Genomic DNA, 16414 nt, shown 5'->3' with positions numbered 1-16414 from the left:
ATAAAAAGGAAGTTTCGCGTAATAAAGAAAAAAAAGAAAGTTTCGCGTTACTGTAATAAAAAAGATTAAAAAATCTTGTGTTACAAAAAAAAAAGAAATTGAGCATTTTAAATTTATCACATTATCGATTATCACATTTCGGGTCAAGAAATACAATTTTTTGTTATGCATAAACATGCATAATTGACCGGGTCAACTTAGCACCACGAGGAGGGTCAAGTCCGATACTTTTGCGTCACGTACGTGAAACTTGACCCACCTGCATGCACGTTGTCGATCCTATTCATGGTGTATTGTAAAATATATGTGATCGACAATGTGCATGCAGTGGGTCAAGATTAATCCATGTGACGGGTCAAGATTCATATTTTTGCGTCGTTACCGTATATAAATAAATTAGAGTTTGCTTAACATGTGTTTCTAACCTTTGATTAGTTTATTAGATTTTATTTGAACAACATAATAAATGTTTAACCATTTGATATGTAATAAACAAATCAATTCAAATTATAATAATAAATGTAAAAAGCATTATTTTTAAATAAGTTAATTAATATGATCAATATAATCATAATAATAGATTTTTTATAATTAATAAAAAAAAAGATACAAAAAAATTCTAATAAACGCCCTCAATTATATTATTTCACAACCTAAATTTTTTAATAAAAGAAAATTTCCTCAAAAATTAAAATCCAAAGTCCTAATCAAAAATAAAGATAAAAAAAAAACTTTTTAAAGTAAAATACAAGATTTCCCAATTAAATATTCGTAATTGAATCATTTCAAACTAATTTTTCTACAAATTAGACTACATAATAAAAAAATACATCTTTCATTAAATTGACCAGTAGGAAATATACTAAAATAATTATTTTAAGAGTTTTTTTTTAGGGTAAAATTTATCGTAAATAGATAGTAAATGATTACTGTATTTTGAATATATGTATATTTCTAAATGTTATTAAGTAAAATTAAAAAAGTAATATTAAATGATTTTAAAGTTTTCCTTGGAGGATCAATTCTATACAATTGTTAATATATTCTTTCTTTGCACTCATGTCCATGCCAAAGGATTGAGATAAATCATCGCGAACTTGCTTCTTTGTAATTGACATTAAATTAGCTGTTGATAATATATTTCGAATTCCTTGAAGAATCTCTTCATCTGAGGGGAAGTCACTGTCTGCATGTCCACCTTCTATTAAACTAACGGGTCTTGATCCAGCACCATAAACATCATATTCGCCACGTCCAATACCATACACTGATCCTCTTTGGCTCATCTCAGCACCACCAAAGTTAGAGCGAGCATAAGGTCTGTTTGGATCATCATATGGAGGTGCGGGTGACCGAGAACGACTTCTCTTACTACGCTCTTCATAATAATCGCCAGCAACAGATCCAGCGGCAGAACCAGCTTTTTTAGCGGATCGACCACTTCGGTATGAACGATCTGAAGCTCTTGAATGGGCCGATTCTTGTGATCCTTGTGTACCGACTTCCCAAAGTTCTTGTTCATAATCTGACCATTTCTTTTTAGGTATGCTTTTTGGATCAAATTTTCCTTCATCCGCCACTACAAATTTTTTGCCCTTCTCACCTACAACCAAGCGTGTATTACCCCATGAAAAGTCATCAAAATGCCAAAATGCATAAAGAGGTAAGTAGAACGAGAAAACAGGCATGGCAAGTATATAAACAATCATCCAACCAACATGTTCCCACTTCCGGCGGAGAATAAATATAATAGCTTGAAGACCATATACGGCAGCTAACAACATTAGAGATGTAATTGGAATTGTCGTTGGATCTTTAACAATTGTGTATATTAAAAATCCAAGATATGCAACAGTCGCAGGCATAATAAGAGTGGCAAACAAATCAATCATGACCACAAAACGCATAGAGAAACAACAGAAACCACAAAGTTGAGGCAAAAAGACCAATTCCATAAGATTGTGCACGGTAGAGTTAATCCATCGACGACGTTGTGAGAGAAGTACAGCCCATTGGTCAGGAGCATAAGTTTTACATTGCGCGTCGGGAACAAATGACATTTTATAATTTGGAAAGTGTTTCATCATAAGAGTTGTTAAATAACGATCTTCACCAAGATGGAGTAAATTCTTTTTATGAAGAGTGTCAACAATATTTTCGGAGTAATCTTCAATAACTTGGTTGGCAATCAATAAAGGCTTATGAGAATCGGGTGTACGGACTCTATACATACAGAAACAACCAGGCAAACAAGTAACACTTCCGAAGAGTGATTCAAAAGCTTTTGCAAGATGATGAGATATGTAATATTCATATACTTGAATCATAGTAACCCAAGAATCTTTTTCATTAGCGAGAGTTGTTTCACCACAAAGACCCATTACTTTAGTATCATGCATAAAAGCGGAAACGAGGCGATTCAATGAGTCTGGCATTACTTCTGTGTCAGCGTCAACCATAAGAATATATTCGTAAAAACTTGGATTAACCCCGATAACATTCTTGATTTGATGATACATTTCTAATTCTAATGGAGTCATTTCACAATTGAAGTGGACCTTGTTTAAAAATCTCATCAGAACCATCTGAGAATCACGTTTACCACGATTACCAGGTCGAGATCTTTCGCTTGGTTTACCAACTTTGACTACTACTAAATAGGGAACAACATGTCCATTACATTCATATAATCCAGAATATACTTTGCCCATATTATGTTGTTTTAAACCTTCACCAAGAGATAGAAAACTAAGAGGTTCAGGATCTAAATTTGGATCAACTCCCAAAATATCTAATACAATACGAGGTGTTGGTCTATCATTACCGCTACCGACAATCATACCATCACAAACAATAAATAAAAGTTTGCGTTTATCGTCATATCTTAATATGGCCAAAGAATCTAAAGTTTTACGCATAGATTCATCACCTTCAGTATAACAGGGAACTTGACATATAACAAATTTATCATGTTCTTCCGGTTCTCGTTTTGCGCCTAATTGGAGAGCTGCCAAAAATTTGAAGGCAATAACAGCAACCAATATACCTGAAAATACGAGTAAAATATAATTTGCAAATAAGCATTGTGGTGAGTTACGATGATCTACTTTCCCAACATAAAATAAGTTTTTCAAGCAAACTTCTTGACGTTTTCTAGTATCAGGATCAATTTTTAAACTATTAAAGCTTTTTGATATATCAAGTCCATTAAAATTTGTGAAAAGGCCAACAATATCAGGAAGCAAAAAATCTACATTAACACCTGGCACATTTTGACCATTTTGATCTATAGCTCGACGACCACCAGTTACATAAGGTGTTATATCATAAATATTATCATTGATGATAGCAATTTGCCTTTTGTCTTGATCTCTAATTGCCATTTCTTTGACTATATGTGGTGGTATTGCCATTTGACCTACAAGATAAATTGATCTCATTTTCTTTAAAATTTCTGTAAAATACCAGTCTGGACGATAATCATTGGTAGAATAACGGAAATCGTGATATTTAGCATTTTCATCCTGAGTAGCATTGCCAGTGAAATCGAATGTTACAGAAGGATCTACATTTCCATCAATTCCGTTGCAAAGAGCACTAACTTGAACCGGAAACAAACTAGATGCATCAGAACCGCCATATGACAAAATTGAATCTGTAGATACTAAATTAGGTGGGTAATGACGAGGGGCAAATGTACTCAAAATAAAAACTTCTCCACGAATTGCTACATAAGTACTATCAGGATTGTCTTTAACATTATGTGTTGATAATTCTTCTGCCGTGAAAATAAAAACTTTTGGACAAATAATTCTACCCAATCCAGCGAGAATAAATATGACAAAAGCAGAAATAAGAGAAATAACTATGCAAAGTGCAACTTTTTCACGCCATGCCATTTGAATGTCTTTTCTTTTCATACCACCACACCAACGTAAGAAGCAAGGGGGAACCCACCACGTAAGGAACCAAGTAAGAAATACCCACTTCTTACGAGCAGCTGTAGTTTTGCGAGGTTCTTCAGCTTCTTCCAATGCGTTGTCTTCTTCATTTAACATTTTCTTTGCTTCCATTTCTTTGAACATATTATGTGAAGGCGCGTATACATCTGAACCATAGGAAGATACATTATCATCGTATTGACTAAGTGCTTCATCTTGATAGTATTCATCATCAGAAAAGTTTGAGCGATTATCATCACCAGAAACAAAAGATCTTTGATCAAATCCTCTTGAATAAAGAGGGCGAGGAACATCTAATTCTTTATTTGAAGGGTAAGACTGTTGAGATGATACATCTGCTGTACTTGTAACTGCTTTTTTATCTTTCTTTTTACGTTTTTCTTCATTATCTATATTACGAAGATTATCTTCCAAGTTTCGCCATGCAGTTTCACTTAAATATGTCTGTTAAAATTTGGTTAAATTAGATAATACGTTTATGGTATAGATAAAATATAAAAATAACTTTTTCTAAATCAACTAACCTTATTTTGACCAACAGCCATATCAGAAATTGACCAACCAAAAATAGTACAAGAAGCTTCACATTTAGCTTTAGGATCCCTTGATTGATCAAGTCCCATTGAATCCAAAATAGGTTCATATCTCTCTAAAAATTCTTCATGTGTAAAAGAGATAGTATAATCAAACTGTAATTTCTTTGCAATTTCCGTTAATCCAAATGATTTTACTTGAGATTGTACAACTTTTGGATCAAATTGGTTAGGGAGCTGTGTGTCATTTGGACGTATACAAAAAACATACCAAGGAGTAGTCTCTTCAAGTGTATCACAAAGTTCATCTAAAGCTGATGAAATTTGAGTTGCAACACAAGAAACTTTAGGTTTTGAAGAGATTTCAGGAGTTTCTTGTCCCTTAGTTTCTTGACCCTTTTTACGGCGCATTGATGGAGCACGCATAGGTTTGACAGATTGTTGAGCTGCAACAATAGTATTATCATTTCGAGGATGAGATTCTGTAGCAACAGCCTTATCAGTGAACAAACCAACAATAAAACTATTATATGATTCTTCAGCACCACGGAATAGAGAAACAAAATCAGCACTAAGAGTATCAGTATTCTTCTCAAGAAATCCTGTGACGTCGTAAGTAACTTGTCCAGCGTAATGTTGAATACCAAAAGTAGGAAGAGCATTCAAACTTTTACCAGTAGGTGTAAAAGAACTATGTTCTGAATATTTCTTATTGAAAGCATCTAACATGGTATGATCAGTTTTACGAGAAGATTTGTTGGCTTGATCATTCATAATTGCGATTAATCCTGATGATGGATGAGAAATCATTTGAAGACATGCTGAATTATCAAAATAAGCTATATCAGGAACGTTAATTCCTTCACTTGTATACTCTTCTTGACGTGAATCGAAAATATGTTTTAAAATAAAATTGTGAATCTTTTCATTTGCAAAATTTACACAAAATTGATCAAGTGAATTTGATGTTAAATTTTGAAATCCAGTAAGATCAAGAAGACCAACGAAACTGGCAAAATCCTCGTTACAAAGTTTTGTGTTAATATATTCTACAATCCAACTAAATAATAAAGAATAGAGTGCTTTTGCCAAATCATCACGTTGAACCGAAGCAGAATCCGCGTCCAAGAATATTGTACACATTTCTTTTTTAATTAATTTGGTTTTATATGTAAGTACATTCTCAAGAGCTTTAGGATCCACTCCTAAAAAGTCCGCAACTAAATCTAAAACTTCTTGATTTTTTATTAAAGCTGCTTCCCTTTGTTTATTATTATTAGGATCTTGAGTGAACTGTATATTACCCAAATGTAAAATGGCAGCTAAAAGTTGAAACATTTGTGCAACATGTTTCTTATGAAATCCTAAAGACTTTAAAGCTTGTTTCAATTCATTAAAATTGTTTGTATCATCTAAATTGGCTCTAGTTCCTTTAGGAATATTAAGATAACGATATTGTGTAGCGTCAGTAAGATGAAGATGCGTTCTCTCTTCTTGTGAAGTTCCAGCGATCAAATAATAAAATATATGAAAATTTCGTTCATTTGGGGGAACTTTAACAAGACGACTTTTTTCCAAAAGATAATCAAGCGTCTTAGCTCCAATTAATCTACCACGTTCATTAAATTGAAGTTCGGTATATTTACCGAAGCGGGAAGCATTATTATTAGATATTGTTTTTGCATTACCAAAAGATTCTAAAATAATTTCTGAAAATGGGATTTGAGTTTGAACTCTAGATTCTTTTTTGTTGCTCTTGTTATGTGAACTTAAAGCAATTAATTGTTTAACCAAAAGTTTTCGAGTTTCTGATTTTCCACTACCTGATTCTCCACTATTATTATTTAAAAATTTAATAAATAAAATTAAAATAAGTAACTTTTTTTTTAAGAAAAAAAATTTGGGGCACTTTTTTTTTGAGAGAATAAACTTACCTTAAGATGATGGACTGATCTTGTCCAGTACGTCTCATATGTAAATAAGCCTGTGAAGCAAGTTGAAAGGAATGAGGAGGTAAAGTAGCTCTTTGACCTGAAGTGTCTTTGTAGTCTGCAACATATTCTTGAACAGTTGAATCACTGAAGATGTGAAGGGTTTTGTATGGATTTATTGCTATGAGTGCGGAATGGTTTATGCGAGTATAAATGTTGTCTCTTTGAAAACGTTCGCGAAGCGTTGAAGATATTGTATCTTGAGATATATTTTGTATTGCTGAAAGGTCTGTTTTTTCCTCTACCGAAGAAGAGGTATTCTTTTTTTTACCCATTATGATTGGGTTTTAAAGTGTTCAAATAAATATTTTTTTTTTTATTATTATTATTATTTTTATAATTAATTAATTAATTTTTTTTAAATTTTAAATATAAAATATAATGAAATAAAATCCTTTTTTTCCTTCCTCTGAACAAAATAAAAGCGTCAACTTTTGTAAAAAAAAGAAGGGAAGAGGAAAAGAAGGGGTAAAGGGGGGGAATGGTTTGTAGAAGGATTATTATTAGTATCTAAAATATGCAATTAAAATATTACTTCGAAATTTGTGTATTATGGCAATGTATATCAAGCAGAAATACTTATTAAGGGTAAGGTTCAACAAACAGTTATATGCGCATAAAACAAATATTATAGTTATTTTTAGCTATATCTTGCGGCTGAATTTTTTCTTTAAGTGGGTTCGAAATTAATTTCCTTGTGTACACGAATATATTATATGATTACTTGATTATATTACACAACCTATTAATCGTACATATAAAGTAACGAGTAAAAGGCCGAAATTTATCTTATTAATATTATGCACGGATTAATTTATTTTTTTTTCCCTTAAATATAGAAAAAAATAGAAAAAAAAAATTTTTTTTTTTCTATTAATAAAAGCGAAAGTTACAGCACAGTCTTTATGAAACTAAATTTCACAAGATTAATTAAAAGATTAATTAAAAATATTGGGGAGTAAAAAGAGAAGAAAAAGGCCACGAATATAAAAGTAGAATGTGTGATACGAAAAATTTCTCGAACAATAACTTGAATTTAACATTTAACATTAATTTCAAGGCGGTTAATCTTTTATTCTATGTGAAATTTGATCATGCAAATAAATATTAACCATGGAATTTTGAATTAATTAATATCCTAAAAAAAAATTAAAGTGCACAATTTGGAAATATGATCAAACCGATCAGCCCCCATTTTTAGTTTAGCAGTAAAAATAAATTAGAAACTTGATTTATTAAAAGCTTGTTAAGGCGAAGTAAACTATCCATGTATGGAAATTTTTTTTTGAAGCGGTCATTGCGATTGCGATCTATCCACTCGGCATGAACCTTATATAAATAGAAAAAAACCTGTTTACTTTATTTATGGATCTTTATTTGATCCTCACCTATTTAAAATAAACATTCTGTTCAAAAAAAAGTATTGATTTTCAAATGCGCCACAAAAGTCTCGGCATGATCTGATACTATTAATTTCCAGTTTTATCCCACATAATCAAAATTACAATATTATAAATAAACTATTTTCAACTGGATCTTTGCCGTTTTCTTTATCTTCTTTTTGAAATCGCGAAGATATTTTTAAGTATTTTAATTAATTCTTAAATTCTGTACAAATAAATTGGTTATTAAATTTTCCCCTTTGTATCATACTTGTTTGATGTTTGATTTTTTTTTCTTTTTTTTTTTCGTTAAATTTTTAATGACATCTAAATAGTAAAAAGGGTTAAACCCTAAAAAACTTGTCCCGATTTTCCTATAAGTCCAAGCCATAAAACAATATCCGCTCATTTTTGTGTTACGTAACCATCAACTATGACATAACTTATTTTATAAAAAAATCATATGTAATCTTTCGATAATCATGTTTCAAATTTAGAACATTATTAGTAAAAAAGTGTTTCAAATATTATTAACGATAGTTATAAAAATAATATTAAAATAAAAATAAAATTATTAAAAAAAAAAAAAAAGTTTGATTGAGATAAAAAAAGTATAACTATATTATTTTTCTTTTATAGAAAAGAATTAAAATTAGATATTCAAATTCCAAAAATATAAATGTATCCCTTACTCAAATATTAGTAACAATATTCACACCGATTGTCCCATCAAATGATGTAAAAACAGTTAAACCGGATTTATTTATATGCCAGTCAACAGAAGCCACAGGTTGTTCGGTTACAGTGGCACTAGTCATCAATTTTAATGACTTATTTTTAATTTGATATAAGTTAACGGCCCCAGAACTAGTTGATGCCATGAACAAATTTGGAGATTGGGGAACATGACGTACACACCAATTTGTTGTGTCATCTTCCTATATTATTAACCTAAATTAATTTTGTAATATTTTCTTTAAAAAAAAAATGATTCTTTACTTACATGTTTTCCCGTGGCTAATGATTTTAATTTGTCCTCTTCATTGATTTCAAATACTTCTAAAGTTTTAAGGGAACCTACAGTTAATCTGTTGAGTTTTGTATATTGACGATCAAATTCTAGAGAAACAACCTAAATCAAATATCTTGTTAATGATTGATAAAAAAAAAGTTCAATTAATTTGAGAATCGTACCCCAGAAGAGATTGTCAATTCTGATAAAGTTGACATTGCTTTTAAATCAAATAATTTTATTTCACCACTATCATAACCAGCTGCTAATACTCGCTCTTTGTTATTCCACGCGTTTCCTATAATATCACGTCAAATTGTTTATTTATATCAATTATATAAAAATAAGTAATAATAATAAAAAAAATGTAAAAAAAACATACCGAATGCAACGCACCAAGTATCCCTGGATCCCTTGGCTTCTTCCATTGAATCAATTTTAATAACAGGTTGATTTTTCTGCCTGATATCCCATATTTTAACGGTTCCTAAACTGAATTCAAATTTAGCAAAACGCGTCAATTGCATTTAAGAATTTCAAAAAGATACACTATAAAATAATAACTTACCGTCTCTACTTGCAGTTGCTAATTCTGGTGGTCCGTGCGAAGATGTGATGGATCCACCACATCCGTCAATATCGTTAATGATACTTGAATGAGCTTTGATGGAAAACACCGGTGCTTCAGTATATTCAAGATCCCTAGATAATAAAAATTTTTTGATTTAAATTATAATTTCATTAAAGTATAGAATTCAAATAAAAATGATAATATTTTTTTACCAAAGAGCGAGACGTCCATCAAAATCCCCAGTTGCTAAATGACGAGCATTAAGACTCGATGCACCAAATGTTCCACACTTTAACGCGCCCCCAGTTTCACGCTATTACATAAAAAAAATATATATATCAATTTAAAAATGATTATAATATTATAAACGCGGACAGGTTCTAGCTTGTTAGAAAACATTAGAAAAATCAAGATCTCGTTATTACCTCTTTAATCAACATTAATTCTTGCTCATTAAGTTCATAAACTTGAAACAAACCGGTCCCTCTAGGGTGTTGCCCTAAAACTACGAACTTTGCTGAAAAAGGTATCCACTTAACGGCATACGTACTATACAAATTGGAAAGTATTTTAGCAAAAAATTTTAATAATTACAGATAATAATATACAATTTACCCGAATGATAATTTTTTTTTTATGTGAGTAAATATTTCCGGTTTTTCTTGTAATGTCATTCTTCTATGGTTAAAAATTTTTAAAAAAAGAGAGTAAATGCTTACTGCGGACTAGATTATCTCGCACTAATCATCTTTCTAAATTGGGATTATGAAAATAAATAAAATGAATGTACAAAAAAACATGTTCTGACTAAAAAAAATTCATATATTAACAAAAAAGATACAATATGGTGGAAACGCGTAGTAAACAAAAAGCAAGAAACGTAGAAAAAGTAGGATCAAAACGTATTTCAACTGAAACATCAACGCAACCTACAAAACGTCGTAAAACAAAAACTATTATTGATAATAAAGTAACCCTAAAGTCCGAATCAACTGTAATAAAAATTAATCCAACACTCTCCAGCATTCATGAACAACTCGCTGCTCAGGCATCAAAAAAAAGAGCTGCAACGCTTGTAAAATACTTTCGAACTGATGAGTATGGTCGTGGAGACATTTTTTTAGGACTTAAAGTTCCTTATGTTAGATCAATTTCGAAAAGTCTTGGTTTTTTGCCCTTTACGATACTGAAAAGTCTTATAGAATCGAAGTATCACGAGGAAAGGTTATTATCGGTCATTAATATAGTTGACAAATTTAAAATATCTCAAGATTTAAATGAGCAAAAAGAGTTATTCGAATTTTATACTACTGAGATGAAAGAGGGAATTGATAACTGGGATTTGGTTGATATGTCAGCAGCTCATGTAGTTGGTTCTTATCTTATAAATAAGCCTGAACTTAAAAAAACGTGGCTTTACGAAAAATTGATAACCTCGGAGCGTCTTTGGGATAGGAGGATCGCTATCGTATCGACCCAGCTCTTTATTAACCGGGGTGAATATGAAGATACAGTAAAACTGTCCGAAATTTTGTTAGATGACAAGGAAGATCTAATTCACAAGGCTACTGGGTGGATGTTAAGGGAAATGGGCAAGGTAAGTCTAAATGAAATAATTTTGAATCTTTTTTTCTATAATATTTAGAAATAATTCTTTTCTATAGAAATCTAAGAAAACTCTTGTTAATTTTCTGGACATGCATGCAACTAAAATGCCGAGGGTGATGTTAAGATATAGTTTAGAGAAATTTTCTGACCAAGAAAAGAAAAAGTACATACAAAAAGAAAAAAAATGAAAATTATAATACACTTTTGTTCTAAGAATATAAAATCTATAGTGCGTGGAAAAATCAAGATCATCTCTCGACTGTCTACGAACTCCTTGTCTTTTTAATCTTACGTGTCGACCTCCTTTGCTTTGTATTGTCAGAGTTGATCTCTTCTTTTGCAATTGATGGCTCATTTGACTCATTTGACCCATTTGGTTCGTTTGACCCATTTGACTTATTTGGCTCGTTTGACCCATTTGACTCATTTGACTCGTTTGTTATTTCTTGATCCTATCAATAAGAAAAGCTTTAATATATACATACATTAATTAAACTCAAAAATTATATACATATATATATATATATATTTTTAAAACAAAAACCTTTTCGCGTTTTTTATTCCGTATTTCAGTTATTTGTGCTTGTACATTTGCAAGTTCGTCTTGCAAACGACGTAGTTCTTCGTATTTCGCATTTAAAGCTGTAGAAAATACGTTATTCAGTATTCGTTAGTTTCTTTTATTAATTCACTAAATATTCTTACCTGTCTGTGGCTATATTCATAATTGTTGGTTAAGAAGTCGATGAATTATTACATTTGAAAATTTAAATGCCTATAAAAATTACTGGTAATACCTACATCTTCCGGTTTTGGCAAAACTATATTGCTCCATTCCTCTTCCGGGATCTCGTATCTGGGAGGCAATAATTGACAGATTAGAAATATAACTAATAACTTCAAAAAAAGTATGATTTACTTACAATTCCTTATTTTTCTGAATTCTGCGCTTGATTTCTTCGCGTGACGGTCTACCTATAAATAAATATATATATATATTGAACCCATTTATAACATTTAAAAATTTAAAAATTCCTAAATTTCACGGAACTTACTTCCAGTATTAACAATGCAATTGTTTTTGCGTTTTATATTTGGTCCTTGGATTTTCGAGTTCTTTTCTCCAATAACCAATGGGTCGACATGCAAACCGGCAAATTCTTGGATTATATAGAATTCTTAAAATGCATTACAATGAAAGAAAATTCAGTCAACGAAAATAAATATTATTTTTACCTGCAGTACTTTGCTGCCCCAACATTCTTTGTAACTGCAGATTCATTTGGGCATTGGTTTTCCCGGGTAGACAATTCGACGCAATAATTTGTGCCCAATTTCCAATTCCATATTTCATAAGAGCTTTCCGTAAGATGTCGCATTCCTCTCGGGACCAACCTATTAAGTAATAAATATTACTAAGTTTATGTATGTATGTATGTAATATAGTTTATGAAATTTTTCAAGTTTACCTGGAGAAAGTGTACAATTCCAAAGGCTTGCCGAGTCATTGGAACGTAATACATTTCGAGGACCAGTTGGCATACTTTGAGGTTTCTTGGTTTCTTCAATAATTGGAGTCATCTTTTCTTATAATTTTTAAAAATTTTAAATGGATCGTTATCTTAATAAGAAGAAAGTTGTAAAGTGTGAGAAATTTCATCTAAATTCTAGATCTAGATGATACGCGTTTATTATTATAAATTAAAATCTGGCTAAATTATATATTGATATACAGATTATACATATGTTTTGGTTGAAATTAATTTTATACAATTTACGCGTCAAATATTATGAAGAATTAAATTGGTCCCAAAAAGGATGGTCTAATACATTTTTCATTTCTTTTACAATAACCTTTTTATGTTCGATATTATCTTCTATATTATAATCTAAATAGTACAATACATTTATATTCATTTCTTTAAGATAATTGTACAGCCTATCATAATGCATTGCAACTCTTAATACACCATGGCTATCATCTGAAATTGTACATTTACCTCCTTTTTTTAAAATCAACTTTGATAAAAGAAAAGAAAAAGCCAGTTTAAAAAATTTCATATGTTTGATAAAATAATTTATAAGTAAATAATATCAAATTAACTTACTTGTAAAATATCTCTTTGTGGATAAGCATCAGGTAAACCAACTTTAAATCCGGCAGAATTAATTTCAAATAAACCACCATAATTAACAACATAATCTATGTTTCTCTCAACCTTTTTCCAAATTAAATCACTAAAAATAAAATTAGGCCTATAAATCCTTATAACATCAAAATGTCCAACAATAATTGGTTTGATATTTTGCAACATTTGATATTGAGAATCAAAATACTCTGCGAATAAATTTTCTTCTGGATTATTTTCAATGCGTTGTTTATTTGATGATGACTTTGAAAGTGCAATTTCAAACATTTCTAAGTCAAAATCAATCGGAGTCTCGTGTACATGATGAACGGATCCAACAACATAATCAAGAGAATATTTCTCTATCAAGTCAAGAGCTTCAGAAGTTGAAGAACTGGTGATTGTTTCGGATTCTAATCCAACTAAAAGAGTGATTTGAGACTTGTATTTTTCTTGTAATCTACGTGCCTCCTTTACAAATTCTTCAAATGTTTTGGATAAATCCAATGGTTGGAGGTGAGACTAAAATAGAGAGAAAAGTTCATAAATGCTTTTATAATTCATTTGTATTTATGTTTTACCTCTTCGGGATACAAATCTTCTATCCTATATCTCGGACAATGTTCGGATAGCCCATATACTATAAATTTCTTTTTAATAGCTTCCTGAATAATTTCCTCCAGCATTCCTGTCGCATGTTGGCAAAATTGACCTGAATGACTATGATGAGAGAAAGGCATTGCTTACAAGTCAGATATGCATTTGAGAGATTAGGAGCATCAAAGTTCACCCCCACGTGACCAAAATTGTCGATTTTTCGCGATTACTGATCGTGTAACATCTGTAAACGTATTTCGCGTTTCGTGTGGTGACTTTCAAAAAAAAAAAAAGAACGAATTGCAATATAATATATGATAATTATAATTATAAATGAAGTCGGATTGTAAATAAAGGATTGCTTTTTTTTTATGATCTTAATGGGTTGATGCTAAGAACATTTTTCTCTCGCAATTTGAAATTTTAGATTTAATCATAATATATTAATCGAATTATAATAATTTTGTAATACAAGTCACATGTCATACATAAGGGATTAATATAATTAAATAAATAAAAAGAAATATATAATATAAACATACAATTAGTTAAACAAAATATTTTAATTCCAATACATATACAGAGCAGGTTGATGAGTGTTTGCTAGTAATTGAAGAGGACCATCATCATCGGGTTTATTTTCATTATTTTTCCATTCATTGATGTTTGTGATATCCCAATTATTTTGTCTAGATTTACTTGCTAAACTTCCCTTACTGATTGTCCTCATTTCCTTTTCTTTTAATTTACCATTTTTGTCATAATCATCACTATCATAATTATCACTATCATTATCATTAGTCATCCAACTTAGTGTCCAATCCCACACAGCTGAAATCAATGATACTTTAGGAGTCCAAGGAGGTAAGGGAGGTAAATTTGATGTAGCCATTGAATTTCTCTTTGATGGGGGTGTGCTATTACTATTCTTAAAAGAAGAAAGACATCCTCTTAATTTTGTACTATCTTCAATCTTACTAGATGAAGTTTCTTCTGTTTCTTTAAATTCAGTAGTTTCCTCATTTTCATTAAGTAAAATTAATTTGCTTTGTCGTCTTATTTCTTTTCTCTTATTCATTACATTAGTTATAGATAAAAATATTTCACTTATATAAACACTCCAAGCCAATCCGGTTCTTTTTAATCTTTCTTTATCACTATAATCTTTTTCAATTAACATTGAAGTTAATGCTTTTGATTGTGTAATATTTAATCTATCATTTATTATATTAAAACACATTGTTAATCTTTCTTTTATTCTAATCTCTTTATCATTTTCACTTTCTCCTTCTTTATCATTAATTAATAAATCAAAATCATCAATCCATTCCATATTTAAATGATGAATTAAAGCTGCTAATATAATTCCATCATTCATTCCAATAAAATCTTCAATAGGATAACAAGTTATAGGTAATATTGAGGCATAATCAATTAATTGCATGTTGATCCAAAATAATAATCCAGATGATGAATTTGCTGGTGATGATGATGATGACTTTAAACGTAATGTTCTAAATCTAGCGGGTGAATTAGGATTAAAATTCCTCTTTCCTTCACCATTACTATCATTATAATTTGGAGGTAATGATAATCTATTACTACTATTTGATAAAATACGATTACGTACACTATTATTTCGGAGAGTCGGTTTAATAGTATTATTCTCAGTTGATTTATTCTTAGTTAACTGATTATCACTTGACTGTTCCTTAGTTAATTTACACTCGGTTGATTCATTCTCAGTTGATTGATTTTCAATTGATTTATCTTCGTAGATTAATTCTTCAGGTTCTTCCTCAAGTATAGTAGGAGAATTAAGTATACTGTTATTATCACTACTCGAACTTTCAATAAAATGACTTCTAAATTTAGATTGAAACTCTTCAAAAGTAGTATTTATAAAACTTTTAGGAGAAATTTCGATTTTATTACCATTTTTATCTTCAATATGTGTAACTATTTCACTTCTTTTAAATCTTTCTTCAACTTGATTTAATTCTTCTTCAGTTACTTCAAAAACGTTACTTATCATTTGATGAAATTTTGATATCATTAACCAAATTAATCCTAAAGTTAATTTAACATTACCATCAACAATATCAACGGGCCCAATAGCTTTTAATGCGGTCAACCCATTATCATCTAATTTTTTTTGTAAAAACTCTAAAACCTTATTAACATTTTGTATATAATGAACTCGACTATTACCACGTTCTGGTTTTGGTAATTCTTCAGTATCATTTTCATAGAATAATTCGAGCAATTCTATTAATTTTTTACCATCTTGAAAATCTTTATCTATTGCATTAATTTCTGGGATCTTTTTTTTCGCCTTATTAAAAGGAAAAGTAGTTGTTGTGGGAGAAAAGTACGCAGATTCATCTATCACTTCTTCTATGGTACGTAATTGTATATTAACCCATTTTGTAAATGTAGCTATTTGTAATTCGGTATATTTATCTGATACATTGGAGTGAATTTTTTGTTTTACATTAACTACTTTGGTAGTTTTATCCCATTGTTTTTTTAATGAATTTTTACGTTTAGGTATTGACGGTTTCAGTGGTTTATTCATAATACTCATAAAGTAAAAAAAGGGAGTTATACAAAGAGCGTCAAGACTAAA

General features: G+C 30.3%; 6 protein-coding genes across 7 annotated transcripts; 1 reads left to right on the top strand and 5 right to left on the bottom strand.

Annotated features, from left to right (window-relative positions):
• Positions 1-469: 469 nt before the first annotated feature.
• Positions 470-8412, bottom strand: OCT59_023145 (uncharacterized protein). The gene is made up of 3 exons (XM_025328877.2): positions 6430-8412; positions 4487-6329; positions 470-4406 (listed from the first exon to the last, which is right to left on the bottom strand). The coding sequence occupies exons 1-3, from the start codon at positions 6759-6761 to the stop codon at positions 999-1001; spliced, it is 5583 nt and encodes a 1860-aa protein (XP_025164778.1). The 5' UTR covers positions 6762-8412; the 3' UTR covers positions 470-998.
• A 148-nt stretch (positions 8413-8560) lies between these two features.
• On the bottom strand, positions 8561-10125 carry OCT59_023144 (uncharacterized protein; the record flags this gene model as incomplete). The annotated part of the gene is made up of 8 exons (XM_025328876.1): positions 8561-8806; positions 8872-9000; positions 9063-9178; positions 9263-9367; positions 9449-9582; positions 9664-9764; positions 9877-10000; positions 10067-10125. 8 exons carry the CDS (start codon positions 10123-10125, stop codon positions 8561-8563), a joined length of 1014 nt encoding a protein of 337 aa, XP_025164777.1.
• Positions 10126-10241: 116 nt separating this feature from the next.
• OCT59_023143 (uncharacterized protein) lies at positions 10242-11558 on the top strand. The gene is made up of 2 exons (XM_066150569.1): positions 10242-11048; positions 11116-11558. The coding sequence occupies exons 1-2, from the start codon at positions 10296-10298 to the stop codon at positions 11245-11247; spliced, it is 885 nt and encodes a 294-aa protein (XP_066006586.1). The 5' UTR covers positions 10242-10295; the 3' UTR covers positions 11248-11558.
• Positions 11323-12640, bottom strand: OCT59_023142 (uncharacterized protein; the record flags this gene model as incomplete). The annotated part of the gene is made up of 8 exons (XM_066150568.1): positions 11323-11511; positions 11604-11701; positions 11765-11774; positions 11861-11915; positions 11983-12034; positions 12115-12219; positions 12296-12454; positions 12529-12640. The coding sequence occupies 8 exons, from the start codon at positions 12638-12640 to the stop codon at positions 11323-11325; spliced, it is 780 nt and encodes a 259-aa protein (XP_066006585.1).
• A 67-nt stretch (positions 12641-12707) lies between these two features.
• Positions 12708-13928, bottom strand: OCT59_023141 (uncharacterized protein; the record flags this gene model as incomplete). The annotated part of the gene is made up of 3 exons (XM_025309697.2): positions 12708-13078; positions 13168-13710; positions 13770-13928. The coding sequence occupies 3 exons, from the start codon at positions 13926-13928 to the stop codon at positions 12848-12850; spliced, it is 933 nt and encodes a 310-aa protein (XP_025164774.1). The 3' UTR covers positions 12708-12847.
• Positions 13929-14172: 244 nt separating this feature from the next.
• On the bottom strand, positions 14173-16411 carry OCT59_023140 (uncharacterized protein; the record flags this gene model as incomplete). 2 transcript variants are annotated; one of them, XM_066150567.1, is made up of 2 exons in its annotated part: positions 14760-14762; positions 14867-16363. In XM_066150567.1, 2 exons carry the CDS (start codon positions 16361-16363, stop codon positions 14760-14762), a joined length of 1500 nt encoding a protein of 499 aa, XP_066006584.1. The 2 variants fall into 2 exon arrangements, with proteins under 2 accessions (XP_025164773.2, XP_066006584.1); XM_025323007.2 differs by having other exon boundaries at positions 14173-16411.
• Positions 16412-16414: the final 3 nt, after the last annotated feature.

This window comes from Rhizophagus irregularis, chromosome 32, assembly GCF_026210795.1.
Source record: "Rhizophagus irregularis chromosome 32, complete sequence".
In the NCBI taxonomy this organism is placed as follows: domain Eukaryota; kingdom Fungi; phylum Glomeromycota; class Glomeromycetes; order Glomerales; family Glomeraceae; genus Rhizophagus; species Rhizophagus irregularis.
Note: the sequence above shows the minus strand (reverse complement) of the source record. Positions and strands in the feature narration are given on the sequence as shown.

Excerpts from the sequence above, each read along its gene's own strand:
- OCT59_023145 (XM_025328877.2), bottom strand. The coding sequence starts at position 6,761 with ATGGGTAAAAAAAAGAATACCTCTTCTTCGGTAGAGGAAAAAACAGAC. Across the intron at positions 6,330-6,429 it reads GATCAGTCCATCATCTTAAG|TGGAGAATCAGGTAGTGGAA; the intron begins GTAAGTTTATTC and ends AAATAATAATAG. Across the intron at positions 4,407-4,486 it reads TGGCTGTTGGTCAAAATAAG|ACATATTTAAGTGAAACTGC; the intron begins GTTAGTTGATTT and ends AAATTTTAACAG.
- OCT59_023143 (XM_066150569.1), top strand. The coding sequence starts at position 10,296 with ATGGTGGAAACGCGTAGTAAACAAAAAGCAAGAAACGTAGAAAAAGTA. Across the intron at positions 11,049-11,115 it reads TGTTAAGGGAAATGGGCAAG|AAATCTAAGAAAACTCTTGT; the intron begins GTAAGTCTAAAT and ends TCTTTTCTATAG.